The sequence below is a fragment of the Chiloscyllium punctatum genome, chromosome 16 (genome assembly GCF_047496795.1).
Source record: "Chiloscyllium punctatum isolate Juve2018m chromosome 16, sChiPun1.3, whole genome shotgun sequence".
Taxonomy (NCBI): domain Eukaryota; kingdom Metazoa; phylum Chordata; class Chondrichthyes; order Orectolobiformes; family Hemiscylliidae; genus Chiloscyllium; species Chiloscyllium punctatum.
In genome coordinates this window covers 8,944,567-8,967,550 of record NC_092754.1, presented here as the reverse complement: position 1 = coordinate 8,967,550, position 22,984 = coordinate 8,944,567, and the positions used below count along the sequence as shown (strand labels likewise).

The window sequence follows — 22,984 nt, the reverse complement described above, 5'->3', positions numbered from 1 at the left end:
TGTTTTGAAAGTTGGTTTCATGGATGTAAACACTTATCAATCAAGCACATAATCTCAGCTCCAGTGCAATACTGAGGACGGGCTATGTTGAAATGGATTCAGAGTTGCTCTGCAACTATTTGGTTTTGATTGCTCATCCAACGAATTCTTAAAAGTCTTGAGGGTTCCCACCTTTAGCTGAAAATATTTTTTCCTCAAATCCTTTCCCTCTAAACCTCTTGCTCCTTATCTTAAAACCGTGAGTCGAAGAATGGGGTGCTGGAAGAGCACAGCCGGTCAGGCAACATCCGAGGAGCAGGAGAATCAACGTTTCGGGCATAAGCCCCTCATCAGGAATCAAACTTAAAAGTGTGACCGCCTGATTAATAATCCCTCCAATAAAGGGAAAAGTTTCTCCCAATTTATCCTGTCTATCCCTCTCAGAACTCCGGATACCTCAAGCAGATTCCCCTCCCCCAGCCTTCTCTGATCTAAACTGATATAATCCCAACCTATCAAATCTGACTTTGTCACTGAAATGCTCCTTCCCAGGCAACATCCTGGTGAATCTCCTCTGCACCGTCTTCAGTGCAATCACATCCTTCCGGTAGTCTGGTGACGAGTACTTCAGCTGTGGCCTAAATAACATTAACCGTCATAACCTCCACGTTCTTGTATTCAATGCCTTAACGATTAAAGACAAGTATCCCATATGCCTTCAAGGATCTATGGACATGCACAGCATAAAACCCTCCGATCCTCCGTGCTTTCCTGGGTCCTGCTATTCATTATGCACTCCCTTACCTTGTTAGACCTTTCAGAATGCATTAATAACACCATGTGCCACTGTTCTGCCCATCTGACCAGCCCGTCTATAGCATCCTGTAGTCGAACGCTTTCCTCCTCACTGTGTACCACAGCCACCAATTTTTGGACAAGCTGTGAATTTACTCGTCATTCTTCCTAAATTCATGTCCAGATCATGAATGATCGTTAATCATCAAGGGCCCCAATATTGAACCTCAGGCACATCTCTAGACGCAGTCACAAAAATAGCCTTCTACCATTACCCCCTGCTTCCTGCCACCAAGCCAATTTTAGATGTAATTTGTCAAATTGCCCTGGATCCTATGGGCTCTTAGTTTCTTAACCAGTCTGCCTTTTGTGACCTTAATGAAGTCCATGCAGAGTACATCCACTGCTCTTCCCTCATCTAGACACCTGCACACTCAGCAATGCTATGGGTGATTTACTAGTATTTCCTAAAATAAATACAATGTAGTTTGATTACAGGAGGGAAATTTGAAATATACTTTTTTTTCTCATAATATTTAGTTTGGAATCTTTCATTATCAGATTCAAGAAATTTTTCTTTGCTACGCACAATGTCATAATGTTTCGTTGTCTGTTTCAGGCTGTGTGCATGTATTTGAGTGCATGTGTACATGACTGTGTGCACCTGAGCGTCTGAACATATGTGTCTGTGTGCATGTCCCTATGAACATTGTGGAAAGTGAGGACTGCAGATGCTGGAGATCAGAGCTGAAAGATGTGTTGCTAGAAAAGCGCAGCAGGTCAGGCAGCATCCAAGAAGGAGCAGAATCAACGTTTCGGTTCCTGAAGAAGGGCTTATGCCCAAAACATCGATTCTCCTGCTCCTTGGATCCTGCCTGACCTGCTGCGCTTTTCCAGCAACACATTTTTCACTTATGAACATTGTGCCTAAGTGCATTTATTATCTGTCTGTGCGCACGCAAGTGTCCATGTGCATGTGTCTGTGTGTCTGTCTACATATATATGTGTGTGTCTGTGTATATACGTGTGTCTGAGTGTATGTGCTATGTCACTGTGCATATGTGCGAGTGTCTGAGTATGTACATGCATCTGGGTACATGTACATGAGGAGGTTGTAACATCGATGACTGTATCGGTGCTACCTCATGCTCCCACGAGGAGGTTGAACAGTTCATCCACTTTACTGACACCTTCCACCCCAACCTCAAATTTACCTGGACTGTCTCAGACTCCTCCCTCCCCTTCCTAGACTCCTCCATTTCTATCTCGGGCAACCAACTCAACACAGACATTCACTATAAACCAACCGACCCCCACAGCTACCTAGACTACACCTCCTCCCACATGCCCCCTGTAAAGATGCCATCCCATATTCCCAATTCCTTCGCCTCTGCCGCATCTGCTCCCAGGAGGACCAGTTCCAATACCATACAACCCAGATGGCCTCCTTCTGCAAAGACCGCAATTTCCCCTCCGATATGGTCGATGATGCTCTCCACCGCATCTCCTCCACTTCCCACACCTCCGCCCTTGAACCCCGCCTCGCCAATCGCCACCAGGTCAGAACCCCACCAGTCCTCACCAACCTCCAGATACATCGTATCATCCGCCGTCATTTCCGCCACCTCCAATCAGACCCCACCACCAGAGATATATTCCCCTCCCCACCCCTATCAGCATTCCGGAGAGACCACTCCCTCCGCGACTCCCTCGTCTGGTCCACACCCCCCACCAACCCAACCTCCACTCCTGGCACTTTCCCCTGCAACCACAAGAAGTGCAAAACTTGCGCCCACACCTCCCCCCTCACCTCCCTCCAAGGCCCCAAGGGATCCTTCCATATCCGTCGTAAATTCACCTGCACCTCCACACACATCATTTACTGTATCTGCTGCACCCAATGTGGTCTCCTCTACATTGGGGAGACAGGCCGCCTACTTGCGGAACATTTCAGAGAACACCTTTGGGACACCCGCACCAACCAACCAAACCGTCCTGTGGCTGAACACTTTAACTCCCCCTCCCACTCCACCAAGGACATGTAGGTCCTTGGAGTCCTCCATTGCCAGACCCTGACCACACGACACTTGGAGGAAGAGCGCCTCATCTTCCGCCTAGGAACCCTCCAACCACACGGGATGAATGTAGATTTCTCCAGCTTCCTCATTTCCCCTCCCCCCCCCCCCCCCCCCCAACCTTTTCTCAGTCCCAACCCCCAGATTCAGCACCGCCCTCTTGACCTGCAATCTTCTTCCCGATCTCTCCGCCCCTACCCCCTCTCCAGCCTATCACTTTCACCCTCGCCTCCTTCCACCTATCGTATTCTCAGCGCCCCTCCCCCAAATCCCCTTCCCCCCACCTTTTATCTCAGCACGCCTGGCACACCAACCTCATTCCTGAAGAAGGGCTTATGCCCGAAACATCGATTCTCCTGCTTCTAGGATGCTGCCTGGCCTGCTGTGTTTTTCCAGCATCACATTTTTCAACTCTGGGCACATGTATACATGTCAGCTAGTTTTGAGAAGATTTGTAGCTCAGGTTGAGGTACAGGATGTAGGTTTGCTCGCTGAGCTGGGGGGTTCATTTCCAGACATTTTGTCACACTACTAGGACAAGCCAAACAGAGACACGCACGAGAATTCCTAGAAGCATGGTATTCCAACCAGAACTCTATCAACAAACACATCAAGTTAGACCCCATCTACCACCCCCGAGAAAAAGAACAGAAAATGACCGCCACCGGAAATGACATCACCAACCCAAAGAAACCCAAACATATAAATAGAAAGTAGGAATTATCAACAGTGCTTCACTTGGAGGCCCACTGAAGATGTTACCTAGTAGGGTGACGAATCGTCTGGAAGTGAACCTTCTAGCTCAGTGAGCAAACCTACATTCATGTATACATGTGTCTATGTATGTACGTGTATGAGTGCATGTGCTGTGACTCAGTACGTGTGTGTCTGTGTTCACGCGTGTGTAAATGTGTCTGCACAAGTCTCTGTGTTTATGTCTGTCGTGAGTGATTACGTGTGCATGTTTGATCAGGATTTTCTCGGTGAAATGAGTTTGTGTGTGTGTGTGTTTTCTCAGGAATGACTGTTTGATTGTGTTTGACGTCCCACTGTCAAGTGGAAACATCCTGCCTCTGCTGAGCCCCTCAGCCCCTGGTGAAACAGCATGGTACTGTCCTGTCATGGATCAGCCCAAGGGATGCAACTCCAAAGATTTTCCAGACTTTTTAGACTTAAATGGAAAGCAGCTGTTGGACCAGTGCCAGTGTCGATCCGGCACTGTTATTAAAACCATGAATGCCAGGCAGAAACTAACTTTAGAAATTGTTCTGAGACAAATTGGAATTGTTTTCAGTTGCCCCAGAGGCAAGTCTTGAGAACTGGCTCGTGTCTCTCCTGAAATCTGTCTGACGGATGCTATCACAAGCATCTTCCAGAACTGAATGGGGCTGTTTGAATTCCTGTTCATCTAATAAGGGCATCCATCACGATGGAGTCAGGGACACTGAAAATTGTCATGTCTCTACGTCTGTGTCTTTGTGGGCGCCCCCTCCCTCATTTTGTTGTTCCTTCTGTTCTGCATCAGTTCTAGTTTGGTGCTTTTTGTCTTCCTGCCAGTGTTTTCTCCCTCAGGAAGATGGAAAGTTGCATTTATATGGCAACCTTTCACCACCACAGCATGTCCCAAGCCACCTTGTAACATTTAAGCATGTTCAAGGCTGAGATAGACTGATCTGTAAAAGTCATGGGGAAAAGGCGGGGGAAGTGGATTTGTGGATTATAAGATCAGCTGTGATCTCACTGAATAGTAGAGCTGACTAAATGGGCTGAATGGCCTATTCTGCTCCAGTGTCGTATGGGGAGGGGAATCTTAAGGGGAGGGGAATCCAAACAATGCATGGCAAGAGCCTCAAACAGCAGTGAGGTGATGGCCAGGAAATCTGCTAATTTTCTTTAATAAAATGGCATTGCTGAATGATGGGCAGAACACTGGGGAAAATCTAGCACAAGAGACGGAACAAGGAAATGGAGTAACATTTTTAACTGGTTTCCTATATTATTGAAATAAGTGTCAGTGTGGTGATACTAGTATTCTTGGCCAAAATGTAGAGCATGAAGGATTTCTCTCATCAATCACTCTTGGAATCTGCACTGGTGCCTCTGACTGATCTCCCCTTTACACCCTGTTTGCTGAAGTTACCAGGTTTCACTAGTGTGCGGACCAATCATTATCCAACCCTGCTTTAACTCTTTCAGGGTAATTTTAAAAAAACAGTTGTTGGAGGATTTCCTTTCCTGCCCCCAGAATAATCAGTATTCGCTTGCAAACCTTATTTAAAATGACGCAGTATGTCAAGTATATGTGCACGCAAGATAAATATACAACTTGGTTGCATAGAAAAAAATTAACACACAGCCTCCAGTGACTGTGCATATTCTACACAGACATGCGCCCTGTGTCTGCGTGGGTTTCCTTTGGGTGCTCTGGTTTCCTCCAATGATGTGCAGGTTCGGGTGGATTGGCCATGCTAAATTGCCTTGTAGTGTCCAGGGACGTGCAGGCTGGGTGGGATAGCCAAGGGTAATGCAGGGTTACAGGGGAAGGGTAGGGGGTGTCAGGTCTTTTTGGGATGCCCTTCGGGTGGTCGATGGGCTGAATATCCTGCTTCCACATACAAGGCTGCTATTTGAAGATAAGACCATATGCAGGTTCTGTTTTTTTTTAAAAAAGTCTATTTTTCTAATCAACCTGTTCAGAGATGTTCTTTCACACCTCTGGAGCAGGTGGGACTTGAACCCAGGCCTCTCAGTCCAGGAGCAGGAACACTACCCCTGTGCCACAAGGTGGCCCTACTGTCAGGATTCTATAAAACAGTCATCTTGATTGATAAGATTAAGTAGATGCTTGAGCTGTTAATAATGTACAGTGGCGTTTGAATCTCGATCAGTTAAACATGAGAAGTGTTAGAGTACAGTAATGATTAATTGTTGGTCCTTACCGTTTACCACACTAGTGCAGCCTCCAATGATTCAGACACATCATCTTTCAGATTTAAACTCCTGAGGACATTTTCTCGAGAGCCCAATCTTTTTATTAAGTAGATTTTGCTAGCTGTACGATTGGTGGGATAGCGGTGTAGTCAATGGGCTAGCAGTCTGAACCCCAGAGTAATGCTCCAGTGAGACCAGTTTGAATCTCACCATGGTAGATATTGGAAATTTGGATTCAGCAGGGCATCTGGAATCGAGAATATTTAACTACGTAGCCATTCATTTAAACATTTAAATAAATTGAAGCCTGATAATGTCTTCTAAATTGCCACAAATTCTGGAAAGAAATGGGAAATTCAAGGGGCCTTATGGACAGATGAGGGGGAATCAGTGATTCAGTGAGGATTCATTGGAGTAGTAATCTGAAGGAGAAAGTGAGGATAGCAGATGCTGGAGATCACAGTTGAGAGTGAGGTGCTGGAAAAGCACAGCGGGTCAGGCAGTATCCAAGGAGCAGGAGGAAGGGCTTATGCCTGAAACGTCGATTCTCCTGCTCCTCGGATGCTGCCTGACCTGCTGTACTTTTCCAGCACCACTCTCTCGACTAGTAATCTGGAGGCCCAGGGTAATTCTCTGGACATATGGCTGCAATTGCCATCTTGGGAGCTGAGGGAGTTTAAGTTCAATGAATAAACCTAAAGCATAAATCAAACCACAGTTATGGTCCCAACTATCAGTGACTGATGTAGAAACCATCTGGTTCCCTTTAGGGACAGGAATCTGCTGTCCTCAGCTGGTCTCCCCTATATGTGACTCCAGACCCACGGCCAGGTGGTTGATTCTTCCTGCCCTGATGAAATGCCGCTATCACTGTGAACCAAACTGTTTTTCAAAAAAAAATCACTGATTGGAGGCAGGTCCTGCCACCCCAAGCTTCATCTTCATCCTGGCTACTGGAGTCATGTCAGTGAACATTCCCCATCTGTGTTTGTTCCTTTGTATTGTAACAGGCCAGGGAGAAAATGGAACATCTTTAGAGTTGTGGCCGACTTTGTTCATTTCTACACTCCTCACGTACACACGTAAATATGCACACACATGCACGTACACACTCATATGCACATATATGCACACATTCATTTGCACACGCATACACATATGAACATCCACATGCATGTACACCCACGCATGTACACGTAACACACACAGGCACAAATGCACACAGGTACACACTTGCACACCCGCACACATTATCCTCTCCAGTTACAGAACTAGGGTGTCCTCAGCTGGCTAGAGATAAAAAGGATAGTAGAGGGATGAACCAATTAACAGACGCAAAATAAATTAAGCAGATTGTGGCAGAGAAGTCAAAAGTAAACCTGCTTCTCTGTAACACCCTTAATCCGTGATTTATAACTGCCTCATGTCTGATGTTAGCAGCTAAAGTCCAGAGTGGAAATTATTTAATTATGCATTACACCAGGCAGTAATAATTCATTGCATTAGGAAAGCACTTGGTGACCATGAGCAGATAAGTGCGAGTACACAACAGTGTTTATGGTGAATCTGAGAATCATTGTCCATATTTATCTCAAGGTTGTCTTAACAAAACGTCACCAAGTATGATTGTGCACAAACACGAAGCTTTTGCATAACCTGAATTTCCTCCATCATCCTTTGTATTTGATCATATAATAGATGGCAGTGATGGATATTGCTACTCTCCACATGCCTGCTACTGTGGTCATGCTGATGATGGCTTGCTTGTGGTGTGCTAATACGCAGATTGTGATCTATGTAATCAATGACCACGATTGACATTGTGAATAAAATAATGGCTGGTCAGGGATCCATTGTGCAGAATGTGATTGAGCTGTGACTTAGAACAATGATCAAGTCTAGAAATCTCAGGGGGCTGATAATGGTGTGGCAGTAATGTCACTGAACTCCAATCTAGAACCCAATGAAGAAAGAGGGAGAATCCCATAGAGACCAATAAAATTCCAATAGGGTTGCTAATTATCGCAGAATCCCTACAGAGTGAAGGCAGGCCTTTTGGCCCATCAAGTCTACACCGACCCTCTGAAGAGCATTCTACCCTGTAACCCTGCATATTTCCGATGGCCAATCCACTTGGCCTGCACATCCCTGCACGCTATCGGCAACTTCCCAATGCCAGTCCACCTAACCTACACATCTCTGTACCTGTGGGAGGAAACCAGAACATCTGGAGGAAACCCATGCAGACACTGGGAGAATGTGCAAACTCCCTACAAACAGTTGCCTGAAGGTGGAATCGAACCCAGGTCCCTGGCACTGAGGGAAGCAGTGTTATTTACTGAGTCAGAGTAAACACAGGATGGATGTTCTTGATGACCGGGGAGTCCAGAACTAGAGGTCAGTCTAAGAATATCGGGAGGGTCATTTGGGACTGCAGTGAGGAGAAATGTCTTCACCCAGTGAGTTTTGAGCACATGGAATTGTCTGCTGCAAAAAAGCAGTTGAGGTCAAAACAGCGTTTTCAAAAAGGAGTGTGGTATAGTTCTTCAAGGTAAAAGAAGTCAGAGGGTATGGGGAGAAAGCTAGAAGAAGGTACTGAATTGGATGTCAAGCCATGATCATATTGAATGGTGAAGCAGGACCGAAGGCTGAATGGCCTGTTCCTGCTCCTAGATTCTCAGTTTCTACAGTAATCTGCTGGGCCACGGGATCACCACAGCAGATCTGGAATTCAAAAAGCTAGCCAAATGGTGACCATGTGACCTCTGACAATTGATAACCTTCCTCGCTCACAAATGTCCGATAGAGAAGGAAATCTGCTGTCCTTAGCTGGTCTGGCCTATGTGTGACTCCAGATCCACAGCAATGTGTTTGATTCTTAACCGTCCTGTGGGCAATTATGGATGAGGAATAAATGCTGAGCTATACAGTGATGCCCTTGTTCAAGGAATGAAACAAAAATTCCTTCACATCGCCTCAGGTCCACGCTCATTTGCAAATGTCATACAGTTGAAGAAGAAAGACTTAGTGACTCGGATCAAAATTCTGGAACTCTCTCCCACGGCATTGTGTGTCTCCCTAGAGCGGTGGACTGCAGCGGTTCAAGAAGGCAGCTCACCCCCACATTCTTAAGGGGCAACTAGGGACGGGCAATGGATGCTGGCTCAGCCAGAGATGCCCACATCCCTCAAGTGAATTAAAAAAGCATTGATGTATCTCTCCCTCACCAGATATCTCAAAGTTGTCCACAGCCAATGTCTTGCTTTTGAAATGTAGCCACTGTTGTCATGTGAGAAAATGTGTAGTCAATTCCACACCTAGTGACAGTGATGTGATAATTACCAGACTGTGTGATGTCCTTTGGGCGATGACCCTCGGGCATAACACTGGAGACAACTGTGTTCCTCTTTAACATCACATCAGAGAATCTTTTACATTCCCCTGAGTGTGAACCACATTCAGAAGTGCTCCAACAGTGCAGCACTCCCTCAGTACTGCCCTGGGAGGGCAAGCAACTTTCTGATTTTGCTATTCAAGCAGCTGAAGTAAGGTTTGTACCCAGGCGTGAGGGCCAATCGTTGAATCCCAGTCTGTGCCACATGTGAGGCAAGGGCGAGAATCAGCGCAGCCAATAAGGGAAGGCGCCAGCCTAGTGGTATTATCATTTGACTGTTAATCCAAAGACCTGGGAATGTTGTGAGAACCCAAGTTCAAATCCTACCACAGCAGATGATGAAATTTAAATTGAATAAAAATCTGGACATATCATCTAATGATGACTATGAAATCATTGTTAATTGTTGGGAAAACCCATCTGGCTCATTAATGTCCTTTAGGGACGGAAACTGCTGTTGTTACCTTCTCTGGACTACATGTGGCTCCAGGCCAACAGTAGTATGGTTAACTCTTAACTGCCCTCTGGAATGGGCAATAAATACTGTCTAACCAGTGATGTCCTCGTCCCATGAATGACAACAAACAAAATTGAAGTAAGTTTTTAAGATCTATTTCTGATAACTGATATTTTGATGGAATTAAAGTTTTGTAACTCTTGATAACTGAACAGTTTTGTTATAAAGTCAAGTTTGTTTTGGCTTTTCAGAATATGAACTGAAATCTTGAAAGAATAGACAGGATATAGATTTATGGTTTACGCATAATTGAGTTAACACTTTACTGATATACAAGCAAATAGCTGGAAACCTAAGATGTTTGTGCATCTGTTGAACACGATTCAAATGTGATGTGAAATATTGATTAAGTGAATTTCTCTTGAAAGCAGGTCAAGTGTACAAAAACAGTTGGATGGTTGATGTTCATTTGACCTCAAATTGGCTGCTGAGTGGCTGAAAATGTACAGTTTCTGTTTGAAATAGGTGTGTGTGTGTACGTGTTTGCACATGTGTGTTTGTGTGCGTGTTGTTATGAAGATGTCGGTGTACTGTACCTTTAAGAGAGTTAAAAGTTAGCAAAACTTCCTGACAGCACCAAGTGTTCTGAATAAGATACAATGTAACATGTGGTCCAGCAGCTAGGGTAGCTGGTTACCTGGAAATGACAAAACTGATTTGAATTTGACCAAACAGTTTAAATTGTACCCCACAAAGTACCAAACTCCAATCAAGTTTGAATTTGTTATATTGATAATCTTAAAAGCCAATGACACAATCCAATTCTTCGGGAGTATAAAACTGGGGGAAATTGAACAGTTGGGAGGAGAACTGCCAAGACACCAGCATGTACTGTACAGACTACCCAAGAAATAGCTCTGTCAAAGGTATCTTTATCGATCAGTAACTTGCGAAACACAAATCCCTAAGAAGAAGAAAAGAAGACCAAGGAAGATACAAAGAGAAGATTTGACATCTGGCTGGTTTTGAAAATTTGAATTTTGGTAAATCTTTATCGGGGGGTTTTATCAGACTAGAATTGTAGAAGGGGTAGGTAAAAATAGGTTAGAGGAAGGAGTTGTAAATGCTTGTTGGTTAATTATTCTCTGTTATACCTTAAGAAATAAAGTTGTTAATTTTTGCTTTAAATAGTTCTTGACCTCTCGAATTTTTGCCAGTTACTGCACGGGATAAATCTTTTCTATGTTGCTGGTGTACGTTAAGCAGGAGGGTTTACCCCGTGTCATAACAGTGTGTGTATGCATTTGCGTGTGTGTGTCTATATGTTTGCATGTATTTGTGTGTTTGTGTATGTATGTATTTGTGTTTGCATGTATTTGTGTTTGCACACGTGTGTGTGTGCGTTTGCCTGTGTGTGTGTGTGTGTGCGTTTGCCTGTGTGTGTGTATGCGTTTGCCTGTGTGTGTGTGTGTATGCGTTTGCATGTATTTGTGTGTTTGCGCGCGTGTGTATGCGTTTGCATGTATTTGTGTGTTTGCGCGCGTGTGTATGCGTTTGCATGTATTTGTGTGTTTGCGCGCGTGTGTATGCGTTTGCATGTATTTGTGTGTTTGCGCGCGTGTGTATGCATTTGCATGTATTTGTGTGTTTGCGCGCGTGTGTATGCGTTTGCATGTATTTGTGTGTTTGCGCGTGTGTGTATGCGTTTGCATGTATTTGTGTGTTTGCGCGCGTGTGTATGCGTTTGCATGTATTTGTGTGTTTGTGCGCGTGTGTATGCGTTTGCATGTATTTGTGTGTTTGTGCGCGTGTATGCATTTGCATGTATTTGTGTTTTGCCTGTGTGTGTATGCGTTTGCATGTATTTATGTGTTTGCGCATGTGTGTATGCGTTTGCATGTATTTGTGTTTGCGTGTGTGTGTGCGTTTGCATGTATTTATGTGTTTGCGCGCGTGTATGCGTTTGCATGTGTGTGCGTGCGTGTGTGTGTGTGCGCGTTTGCACGTGTTTGTGTGTTTGCGCATGTGTGTGTGTGTTCAGGCCTCTTCAGAGACTCACGTGTATGGGTGCAGGCTGATGTTTTGTTTTATTACTTGGGGACTGTTGCACTGTAGAGGATACCATCCTTCAATGGAGGTGTTAAATTGAGACCCTCCTCTGTCCACCCAGGTTTCATTATCAGATCCCATGCCTCTATTGAGATGAAACAAAGCTAAGTTGGAAAGGGAGTTATGAAGAGGACTTCAGGAGCCTGCACTGGGGTGTAGGTGGTTCAGTGAATGGACAAAAATTTGAAAAATGAAGTACAACATGAGAAGCTGAAATTGTCCATTTTGGCAGAAAGAATAAAACAGAAGCAGATTATCTAAATGCTGCTAGATTACCAGGTTCAGGGATACACAGAGATCTGGGTGTCCTAGTGCATAAATCACAGAAAGTTAGTATGCAGGTTCAGCAAGTACTCAGAAGAGCTAATAGGATGTGATGTTTTATTGTGAGGGGAATTGAATGCAAAGGAAGGGTTGCAATGCTTCAGTTATACAAGGCATTGGTGAGTCTGCATCTGGACATTTGGTGAGTCTGTACAGTCCTGTTTGTCATACCCACAGAAGGATGTTAAAGGATTGGCAGCCGTTCAGAGGAGGTTTACTAGACTAATCCCTGAAGTGAGTGAATTACTTTGAGGAAAGGCTGGACAGACTGGGTCCTCTGAGATTTCTTGCTCCACAGACATTGCCTAACCTGCTGACAATTCCCAGTATTTTCTGTTTTTATTTCCAGTTAAATAGGAGTTAATCGCATTGCTACTGTGTGTTTGTGTTGTTGTGTTTGCCCACATTCCAAAATGACAAGATCAAAAGTACTTTAGTGTTATTTCACAGAAGGAGGCCATTCAGCCCATCGTGCCTGCACTAGCTTGTTAAATGAGTTTTATTGCCCAGTAGCAATCTCCTGCTTTCTCCCCATGTTTGTAAACTTTCATTAGTTGTGAAGTGCTTTGCGATCTCCTGAGATCCCACAACACGAGTCGTGAATAATAATGCATGGACTCTCTGAAGCTTCTTTCTTTCTTTCCTGTCGTGGTTAATGATCACTGTTTGATTATTTTGTTAACAGGTTTTTCACGGCTTGTGTCCCTGGTTTTATCTTTGCTCTAATGCGGCCTTTTGTCTATCTGTGCATCAGGCTCTGTGGGAGAAAACGCTGAAAGCTGAGGGCACACCATTGCACAAGTACTACAACATCTGGAAAAAACTGAGAGAGAAGGAGATTATAATGGAGATCACTGGCAAGGAGAGGGTACGTAGAAATGTCTTGAGAAATGTTCTTAGTATCATCCTGCTCCACACAACTTCACATATTCTTTCGGGAAAAGGATTTGTGAGTTTCAGAAAATGAACGACTTTAGGTATTCTGAAAAGATTAGCAATTTGTGCAAGTCCCTGATTTCCCGAAACTGAACTCCAGTAAAGAACATAGAAGTATCTCAACGGAAACTGGTATCCCGTCATCAAGTCACCCTTTATTTACATGTCCACAGTACATATACTGTGACCAGCCAGCTCAGAGCCTGTCCCCAGAGGCTCTCTGAGACTCCTGCTCATATCTGTCAGCCAGAGTTCCCTGATTGGCCCCAGGATAACAGCGACTGGGAGGAAGTGAGGACTTTAGATGCTGGAGAGTCCGAGTCGGAAAGTGTGTTGCTGGAAAAGCACAGCAGGTCAGGCAGTATCCGAGGAGCAGGAGAATCGACATTTCAGGCATACGCCCTTCAGGAGTGTCGTCTTCAATTGCTGATGCAGGGCTTATGCCTGAAACATCGACTCTCCTGCTCCTCGGATGCTGCCTGACCTGCTGTGCTTTTCCAGCGCCACACTTTTCGACCCAGGTTAACAGCCCCAATCAGGGAACTCGTAATCAGTGAGATCCGCCTGGCCAACCTCGTTGCGATCACTACAAACGTGCCGCGGACAAATCTCGTCCAACAAGTAAGATTTTTGTCATGCTCTCTCAATGTCCATGTGTCCTGTGGTTATTGCATCGCCCAGTTCCAAGTGTATTCACAGCTGTTCACGTTGCAGCAGCCAGCTCCCTCCTCAACACTCGGCTGAACCTTGAATGCCTTTGTTTCTGAGTCTGGGAGGATTCCAAGTGTCAGCCTCCTCTCACTGGAGTTAACGGCCGCAGTTGTTAGTTACTGAGGGGTTGGGGCAGGAGAAGTGGTTGAGTGTCTTGCACCTAGCCGCTTACTGTGGCTTGTTAATACAAATGGGGTCAGTTTGAACTGTCGTGCTTCCTGTATTCAAATTGTTGGATACTGAACTTGCCCAGCTCATTCATGGAGCCATTTGGGATGTGCGCCATTGAAGCGACACAACCAAGGCTATCAGCGGCTGGGAATGGAGAGTATTGTCTCTTTAAAATAAAGGCTGTGCTTTATTAAACCTGCAGCACAACAACATCAGTTTAGCTAAATTATAGATCCAGCCTGAGGACATTGAGTTTCGGTGCCAGACTCTAAACTTAAACAAATGGTAAGTATTGAAGATCCGTGTTCGGGTTTATCGAGAGGAGGCACTGATGGGAGAAGTTAGGTATTGCAAAGTTGAAAGGCAGGAGATTGACAGCGGGAGTGGGCCATTCGCTGAGTCAGTCCAGACATGATGGGCCAAATAGCCCACCACCCCCGCCCCCCCGCGCTGTAGTCCTGCTGTAATTCTGTGTAAACTGTCAGATAGCTACATGGATCCCATAGCCCTGTGGTGGAGATTTTAACATGAGCTCAAACAACCATGTCGCTCATAAATCTCAAATGGTTCAAATTGTGGACAGAATGTATACTTGTCCTGCCTTGTTGTGGTACAGCAGTATTGTCCCCACCCCTGGACCAGGAGGGCCGAGTTGGAAGTTCCACCTGCTCCAGAGGTGTGTGGTAACATCTCCGAACAGGTCGATTCAAAAGATTGGTTAAACTTAAAATACCTGTCTTCTTGCACAGGTGGCGAAGGCCCACTTTACTCCTTGAGAGGGTCTCATTATTAAAAAGAACCTTGTTCTTATCGAATATTTAATGAAATCGGAGCCACCAATGGCGCTTTTGGGAAACAAATGGTGTAAGAGCAAAGTCAAACTTCAATACTTTATTTCAAAGAGGACAAATGGGGTTAGCCCCCTTGGTTTTGAAGGTGTTTTGAAGTCCTAACTGTGTGAGCCATTAACCCATCAGCGTCAGTGTTTCGGAGGTTTGTTGCACTAGCTGTTTTGAGTAATTGAGCTTGGTGAAACTTTCCAAACTGTAACTTCATCAGTGAAGTTCTTGGCTAAAAAAATAGTCACTGGAATATACAGTTTGGAAATAGGTGAATGCTTTAAAAGGAGTAGAATCTTAGCAGGACTTATACACTTAATGGTAAGGTCCTAGGGAGTGTTGCTGAACAAAGAGACCTTGGAGTGCAGGTTCATAGCTCCTTGAAAGTGGAGTCACAGGTAGATAGGATAGCAAAGAAGGCGTTTGGTATGCTTTCCTTTATTGGTCAGAGTATTGAGTACAGGAGTTGGGAGGTCATGTTGCGGCTGTACAGGGCATTGGTTAGGCCACTGTTGGAATATTGCGTGCAATTCTGGTCTCCTTCACATTGGAAGGATGTTGTGAAACTTGAAAGGGTTCAGAAAACATTTATAAGGATGTATCCAGGGTTGGAGGATTTGAGCTACAGGGAGAGGCTGAACAGGCTGGGGCTGTTTTCCCTGGAGTGTCGGAGGCTGAGGGGTGACCTTATAGAGGTTTACAAAATCATGAGGGGCATGGATAGGGTAAATAGGCAAAGTCTTTTCCCTGGGGTGGGGGAGTCCAGAGCTAGAGGGCATAGGTTTAGGGTGAGAGGGGAAAGATATAAAAGAGACCTGCAGGACAACTTTTTCACGTAGAGGGTGGTACGTGTATGGAATGAGCTGCCAGAGGATGTGGTGGAGGCTGGTACAATTGCAACATTTAAGAGGCATTTGGATGGGTATATGAATAGGAAGGGTTTGGAGGGATATGGGCCGGGTACTGGCAGGTGGGACTAGATTGGGTTGGGATATCTGGTCGGCATGGACGGGTTGGACCAACGGGTCTGTTTCCATGCTGTACATCTCTATGACTCTATAACTGAGTCCAGAAACATAACTGGTTATGTTTGTTTCCACAGTCGGCCTCCCTAGAAATTAATTATTTTGGGTGTTGTGTATTTTTTTTCAAATGTTTCTGGTTCACTTCTGCCTGTCTGGTGCCAGAGAGGATGCAGTACTGGTCAGGTTTCTTGAGATACCAGTTTCATCTTGTCCTTATCATGTTTCCACAATGTTTAAAAGGCATTGTGTGTCGTGCTGTGAGGAGTCCAGCGGTAACACCGAGCAACCTAAGCAGTAATGAGTCTTAATAGAATGTCACTTTTAAGAACACCTTTACATATCTCTGGGCACGAATGCTTCTATGCAGATAGGGAAATACCTTTTGATGAGACCCCGCTCTTGGTGTTTTAAGTCAGTGCACGTAAAGCAGACTTTGTAGTAAATGCTTATTTCATATTTCATGTTCTCGCCGCTTTCCCTCACCAGCTGGAAGACCTGGATTTCCCCGAGATCAAACGCAGGAAGTTGCAGGAGAGAAAAGAGAAAGACAAGAAAGAGTTCAAGGATCTCTTTGAGTCTGACAGTGACTCTGATGATGAAAGCAGTGTGCTTAAATCTAAAGGTATGTTTTGAAAATGGACTGGATGTGGGGGCAGGGGTATGAGGGACAACTCAAGTTTTGTTTAAAAGGAGAAGAAAACAGCCCCAAATCAATAATTCTGATCTCAGGGAACAGAACAGATGGCAGGAACTGAGAGAGAGATGGACAGTGTGTGTGGAAGTGTACATAGACTGCTAGCAGTGCAAAGTAATAGACACAACACTGGAGCATATTGAAGTCCTGCCTGGTTATATAGTAATACAGAACTTGAATATTGCTGAGAAAGAGACATTTTGCGAAGGCTTTTTGTTTTGCATTTATCAGGACAAGTCGCAAGAAGACTAATAGGGAAGCCAGCATTTATGCTGTCTGACGGGCAAGTGCTGTTGAAGGTAGAGTCTGCTGGCGAGAGACATCGATGTAGAGAATGCACCAAGTTACTGACAACTGACAGTTGACAGCCAGAGTCTGGTTACAGTTTAAACCAGGTTAACTCAGATTGGTTAAGGCATTGCCTTGTGGAATGAACCAGTGAATGGTTCTTAACTGCTTTGTTAACTTGAAACAGGTCTGGTGTGGATATGTTCTTTCTGTCTGCAACAAACAGGGCTGTGCATATTTATTTATATAGTTTACAGTATTCGGATTACACCACACTGCAAGCCTCCTTGACAGTCCTCAATTGATTGCAGCATAATTCAGCACAAAACTCAGGACAGGGTCCAACATTAGATGTGATTCGCAATTGAACACCATTTGGAATCCTGTGTGCAGTTTTGGGCTCCATATCTCAGGAAGGATGTACTGGCATTGGAGCGGGTCCAGAGGAGGTTCATGGGAATGGTCCCAAGAATGAAAAGCTTAACATATGAGGAACATATGAGGAACATTTGACACTCTGGATTTATACTCAATGGAGTTAGAAGGTTGGGGGAGGGGGATACGTACAGAATACTGAATGCTTTGGACAGAATGGATGTTGGGAAGATGTTTCCCTTGGTAGGAGAGATTCGGACCCGAGGGCACAGTCTGGGAGTAAAGGGAAGGCTCTTTAGAATGGAGATAAGGAGCAACTTTTTCAGCCAGAGAGTAGGGAATCTATGGGATTCACTGCCACAGAAGGCTGTGGAGGCCAGGGCATTGAGTATATTTAAGACAGAGATAGATAGGTTGGTGATTGTCAAAGGGATCAACTGTTACAAAGGAAAAGTAGGAGAATGGGGTTGAGAAACCTATCAGCCATGGTTAAATGGCAGAGCAGACTTGATGGGCTGAATGGCCTAACTTCTGCTCCTATATCTAGTACTGCATTGATCCCACCTGCCCTCTCTGGGTTACACAAAGGAGTCCATGGCAGTATTTTAATGAAGAGTGGGGGCCATTTTCTCCAGTTTCCCGACCAATGTTTATCTCTTTATCAACATCACAAAAACAGGTTATCTTGTCATTACCACGTTACTGTTTGAGAGAGCTTGCTATGTGCAATTGGCTCTCGTGTTTTCCACAATGTAACAGCGACGGCACTTCAAAAGTGCATAATTAGCTGCAAAGCAATTTGGGACCTCCCGTGATGGTTATAGGTGCTACACAAATGCCAATCTGACTTTAAAGGTGGTCACTGATGAATCCAGTGGAGAATTTGGGAGAAATAATTTTTCTCTGGAGAGAATTGAATTGAATTTATTGTCATGTGTACTGAGGCACAGTAAAAGGCTTTGTCTTGCGAGCAATACAGGCAGATCACAGATTTAAGTAGCATAGATAAGTAAATAATAGGTAAACAGTGGCAAAAGCAAAAACACAGGTACAGGCGAATGTTAAAAGTTTGTGAGCCCATTCAGTATTCTAACAACAGTAGGGTGGAAACTGTTTCAAAACCGGCTGGTGTGTGTGTTCAGGCTTCTGTACCTTCTCCCTGGTGGTTGAGGTTGTAGAAAGACATTGCAAAGGTGGGATGGTAATGGATCCTATGGGAGGTTGGCCTTTGTGATTGTCTGGGCCGAGTTCACCACTCTCTGTAACCGTCTCCGATCTTGAATGGTACAGTTGCCATACCAGGTAGTGATACATCCAGACAGAATGCTCTCGATGACACACCTATAAAAGTTGGCAAGGGTATTCACCGTCAGGCCCAAATTTCTTCAGTTGCCTGAGGAAGAAGAGACGTTGTTGGACCTTTGTAACCAATGCATCCACATGAAGAGTCCAAGAAAGCTTGTTGTGGATGACTACTCCCAGGAGCTTGACACTCTCCACTCGTTCCACCTCTGTGCTGTTAATGTGTAGGGGGGCATGAGTAACATCCCACCGATAGAGTGCGTGGATTGTGGAACACAAGGACTCAGCCTCAATGTAAGTTGTTTGGACAGGTGGCCAAGTGCTGGCAAATGGGACTAGATTAGGATATCTGCTCAGAATGGACTAGTTGAACTGAAGGGTTTGTTTTCATGCTGTACAACTCTATGACACAAGGAAGAAAGCCATTGGGAGATTACTTTTAATGGGATCAATGAAGTAAACGAAGGATGCTGAGGTGGAATGTGAATATGTTGAGTTGAATAGTATCTTTGTAAATACTTTGTAAAAATCTTGCTCCTGGCTGATTGGTAAGTGTTAGTCATGTCCAGAACCTGCAAGACATTTTGAAAATGCTGATGGCTAAAAGTCTTACATTTTAAAAAAAAGTTTGATTTGTATTGCATCTGTAATTGACCGTGTTTCTCACTTTTCATCTGATTGGCATAAGTGAAGCATTGCGCCAATTATTTCAACTCTGGGGATATTCTGTGGCAACCTTAAGCGTTTTGTTTTCCCTGCCATGGATGTTTAAACCACTCGTGACAATAAGTCAAAGGGATGTTGTTCTGTGGCCACCTGCATGATGTCACTGCCCCTCTTGTAGAAAGCTTTAGGTTGCTACTGGGCAGCTATTGACAGCAATTGGAGAGGCTACAATCCCATAGACATGCTCATCAGTCATTGTGGAATGAAAGGATAACATCAACATCGTGAGTGGCTTCATGGAGCAGCTAATTACCAAGATGACTTGGGCAAACCCGTATTTCTGAGGTTTGCACACTAAGTATGATCAAGTCAAATGTATCTGCTTAGCCTCGATCTAATTCCCTCTTGGGTCTGATGCACAGAACAATATGGCCCATAATTGGGTGTTAAAATTCAAATTTATCATTCCTTCCACAAGTGTGTTTGATAGAGGATTTGGGAGTATTGTGTAAGGTAGTCAGGAACCCAGAGGCTGGGGGAAAATGTGTATTGGAGGAAGTGAATCAAGATCAAACTGTTCTTGGATTGGGAATGTTTGATTCAGCTTCTGCTCTCCAGTTCCAACACACACCAACATTGTAATTTATCTCACTTTTGTGACCAACATGGCTAGGAATGCCTTTGTTCTAAAGTGATGTTAGCCATTAAAAGTTACCCAAGCAGTTATACCATTTAATTTTCATCCTTTGCATAACCCAAACATAAATCTCTTAATCTGCAACACTGTATAGAAGTAGCCTTAAGGCGTGATTTATTTACATGTGAAAATTTAATCCTATTTAAATACACACATGAACTCCTGCTTTGATTCAAATTACAGACTAGGTGAAAGCTTAGGATCTCAAAAAATAAGAATGATAAGGTTTAGAAAATTATGTCAAGGTATAGTAGAGACGAAGGACATCCCTCTAAGAGGGACACTGTCATCCTAGTAACTGACTGAAGTATATTAGAATTGGGAATTTGATTTCATTGTCACATGTACTCAAGTACAGGAGTACAGTGAAAGAATACACTGTCACAAGCACACAGTGCCTTTTAGATACAAGATACCTAGTTACAAATTTTAGGTACACAAATATAGAAATAAAGAAAAAAGCTAAAAGTTTTACATTACAGTTCTTCATTGTATAAATTAGGAAGTTAAAGAAATAAAGTTAAAGGCAGACGTTACTGTCTTTCTATAATCAGCAGATGCTCCACACTGGGAGCTTTCCACACATGGGCTCACTCCACTCCAGGCCCATTGACCGCTGGCATCTCTTCACTCCAGGCCCATTGACCACTGGCCATCTTCCTGCACTCCAGGCCCACTGACCATTGGCCATTCCACTCCAGTCTGGGCCCACTGTTGGCTGGCTGTCTCTGTGCTCTCTGGCCCCACTGGCCATCCAGCTCCACTCTGGGCCCACTGACCACTGGCCATCTCACTCCGCTCTGGCCTGCCAACCACTGGCAGGTTGTTCACTTGTCTTTTCCTGTGCCCTTTCCACCTTCCATTCTCCTGTTGATGGGACTTTGTTCTAGAAGAATGCCTTTATCCTTGTGCTCACAGACTGTGAATGTCATTCGGCAGCAAGATTTCTCTCGTGATCCAGAGGTCAGTCTCATGCGGTGGTGGAGACCGGTTCCAATCCTATCCCAGAGGCTGGTGGACTTTAAATTCAATGATTAATTCTGCACGAATAATTGGAAACTAATGGTAACAGCAGCCACCAGTTGTCATCAAAAATTCATCTGGTTCAGCAATGTCCTTATGGGAGGGAAATTGCCATCCTTACCTGGTCTGGCTTACATATGACTCCAGACCCACAGCAACCACTCACGCCTCCCAGTTTGAGGATGGGGAGTAAATTTTGGACTTGCTGGTGATGCCACTTCAGAATATCTTTCCTTTAAAATAAACCCGTTGACACAGTGCACAGCTCTGCAAGCAGCTGTCAAGTTTTGTGGCTCAGTCAAAACTTAGCTTTGAAGGATTAAGAGAAAACAAAGAAGTGTAGGCACTGGAAATCTGAAGCAATCCCGAACAGAAATTGCTGGAGAAGCTCAACAGGTCTGACAGCATTTGTGGAGAGTGGAACAGAGTTAACACTTTGAGTCCAGTCACCCTTCCTCAGAATAGAGCCCCTACTTTCTCTCCACAGAAGATGCCAAACCTACCGAGTTTCTCCAGCGATTTCTGTTCCTCTTGCATGTATGTTTGACTGTATCATTTAGAATGGGGAGATTTATAATGTGTACTGATGGTCACAAATGAGATTTGGAGTTGCCATGTTTGACTTTGTAAGTTGCGGGGTCAAGTTTACGTACATGTTGTGCTTGGTGTTTGAGTGCTTCACTGATTACAAGGTATTGAAAAGCAAGTCTGCACAAGTGAGGAAAGCACTCTGTGCTCGATGGAGATCAGACCCAGTACTCAGCTCTCTGGCTCAGCCTGTGTTTACTGAATTACACACTGGCACACACCATTAATTTACGCTGGCTGCAGTGGATGCCTGTCCACACGCCACTCTCACAGATCAGTTCTGTAGCCCTGAGAGCTTTGCTGGGCAGGGGGAATAGCTTGCTTGTTGCCATAGTAAACGGGATGTCCTTAGCAACAGGAGTTGGAGAAGATTAGCACAGCAGCACTTTGACCTGAAGGATTTGGTTGAACTGATTTTTTTTCTCTTTCTCTCTTGTGCAGAGCCCCAGTGTTCCAACTAGCACGTATTTATATTTTCCCAATCTCTCTGCTAATCTGTAAAGGAGATTAGATTGTTCGTGCAGATATCTGTGCAATGTGAAAAGAGCTAGTCCTCCAGAACATGTGGATTTGTTTTTGGTGAGCGGCACATTTTGTAGCTGATTGCAATGCGAGGGGTGAGGATAGGTGCGGAAGGGTTCAGTTGGATTACTGGACCGTGCTCAGTAGAGGTCACCTGGATTGTGACATGGCTTACTATCTGTTCCAGGGGTGGGCATTTTAATCCAGTGATAATTGGAGTCCTGGCTGGTGGAGCCACAGCTCAGGAGTGGAGTGGTCCCTTGGTGGTTGTCCGCATTTACATACGGCAGCCAAGGATTGTGACATTTGTCCCTGCAGCCTCATCAAGAATTAATCGCCGGCTGATTCCTAGGAAGAGTGTCCTGTGAAATTAATTGAAGTGGCAGGGAAGCTAAATCTGGGAGAGTACTTTTTTAATATTTCACTCACTCTTAATGCTGAAATAACATTGCTATATGCACACTGCTTAGCTGTAAACCAGAGAAAGGTCATAGCCTTAGCCTAAGGTAGCGAATTTAAAACCAAATTGAGGAGAAACTACTTTGCCCAAAGGGTTGTGACTCCTTGGAATTTGCTGCCCCACAGTGCAGTGGAAGCTGGGACACTGAGTGAATTTAAGGAGGAGTGAGATAAATTTTAATTGGCAACGGATCGAAGGATTATGGGGAGAAAGCAGGGAAATTGGAGTGCGCAGCATAACAGCCATGATCGAATGTAGAGCAGACCCGATGGGCCAAATGGCCTAATTCTGCCCCTATATCTTATGAATCTAAGAAGTCATGGTACCTAAGTGGTTATTACTGCTGCCTCACAGTGCCAGGGACCTGGGTTCGGTTCCAACCTTAGACGATTGCCTGTGTGGAGTTTGCACATTCTCCCCATGTCTGCGTGGGTTTCCTCTCGGTGCTCCAGTTTCCTCCCATAGTCGAAAGATGTGCAGGTTAGGTTGATGGGCCATGCTAAATTGCCCCATAGTGTCCAGGGATGTGTAGGTTAGGTGGCTTAGCCATGGGAAATGCAGGATCACATGGATAGGGTGGGTCTGGGTGAGATGCCCTTCGAAGGGATGGTGTATACTCAATG

The 22,984-nt window shown here is 44.7% G+C and overlaps 1 protein-coding gene across 1 annotated transcript in view; it reads left to right on the top strand.

The window, feature by feature from the left end:
* The window catches only part of noc2l (NOC2-like nucleolar associated transcriptional repressor), a 214,593-nt gene that overhangs the window by 169,930 nt on the left and 21,679 nt on the right, over nucleotides 1-22,984 (top strand). The window contains exons 16-17 of the mRNA XM_072586177.1: nucleotides 12,819-12,932; nucleotides 16,233-16,368. Of these exons, the coding sequence (XP_072442278.1) occupies nucleotides 12,819-12,932; nucleotides 16,233-16,368 (250 nt within the window). The remainder of the gene's footprint in view (nucleotides 1-12,818; nucleotides 12,933-16,232; nucleotides 16,369-22,984) is intronic.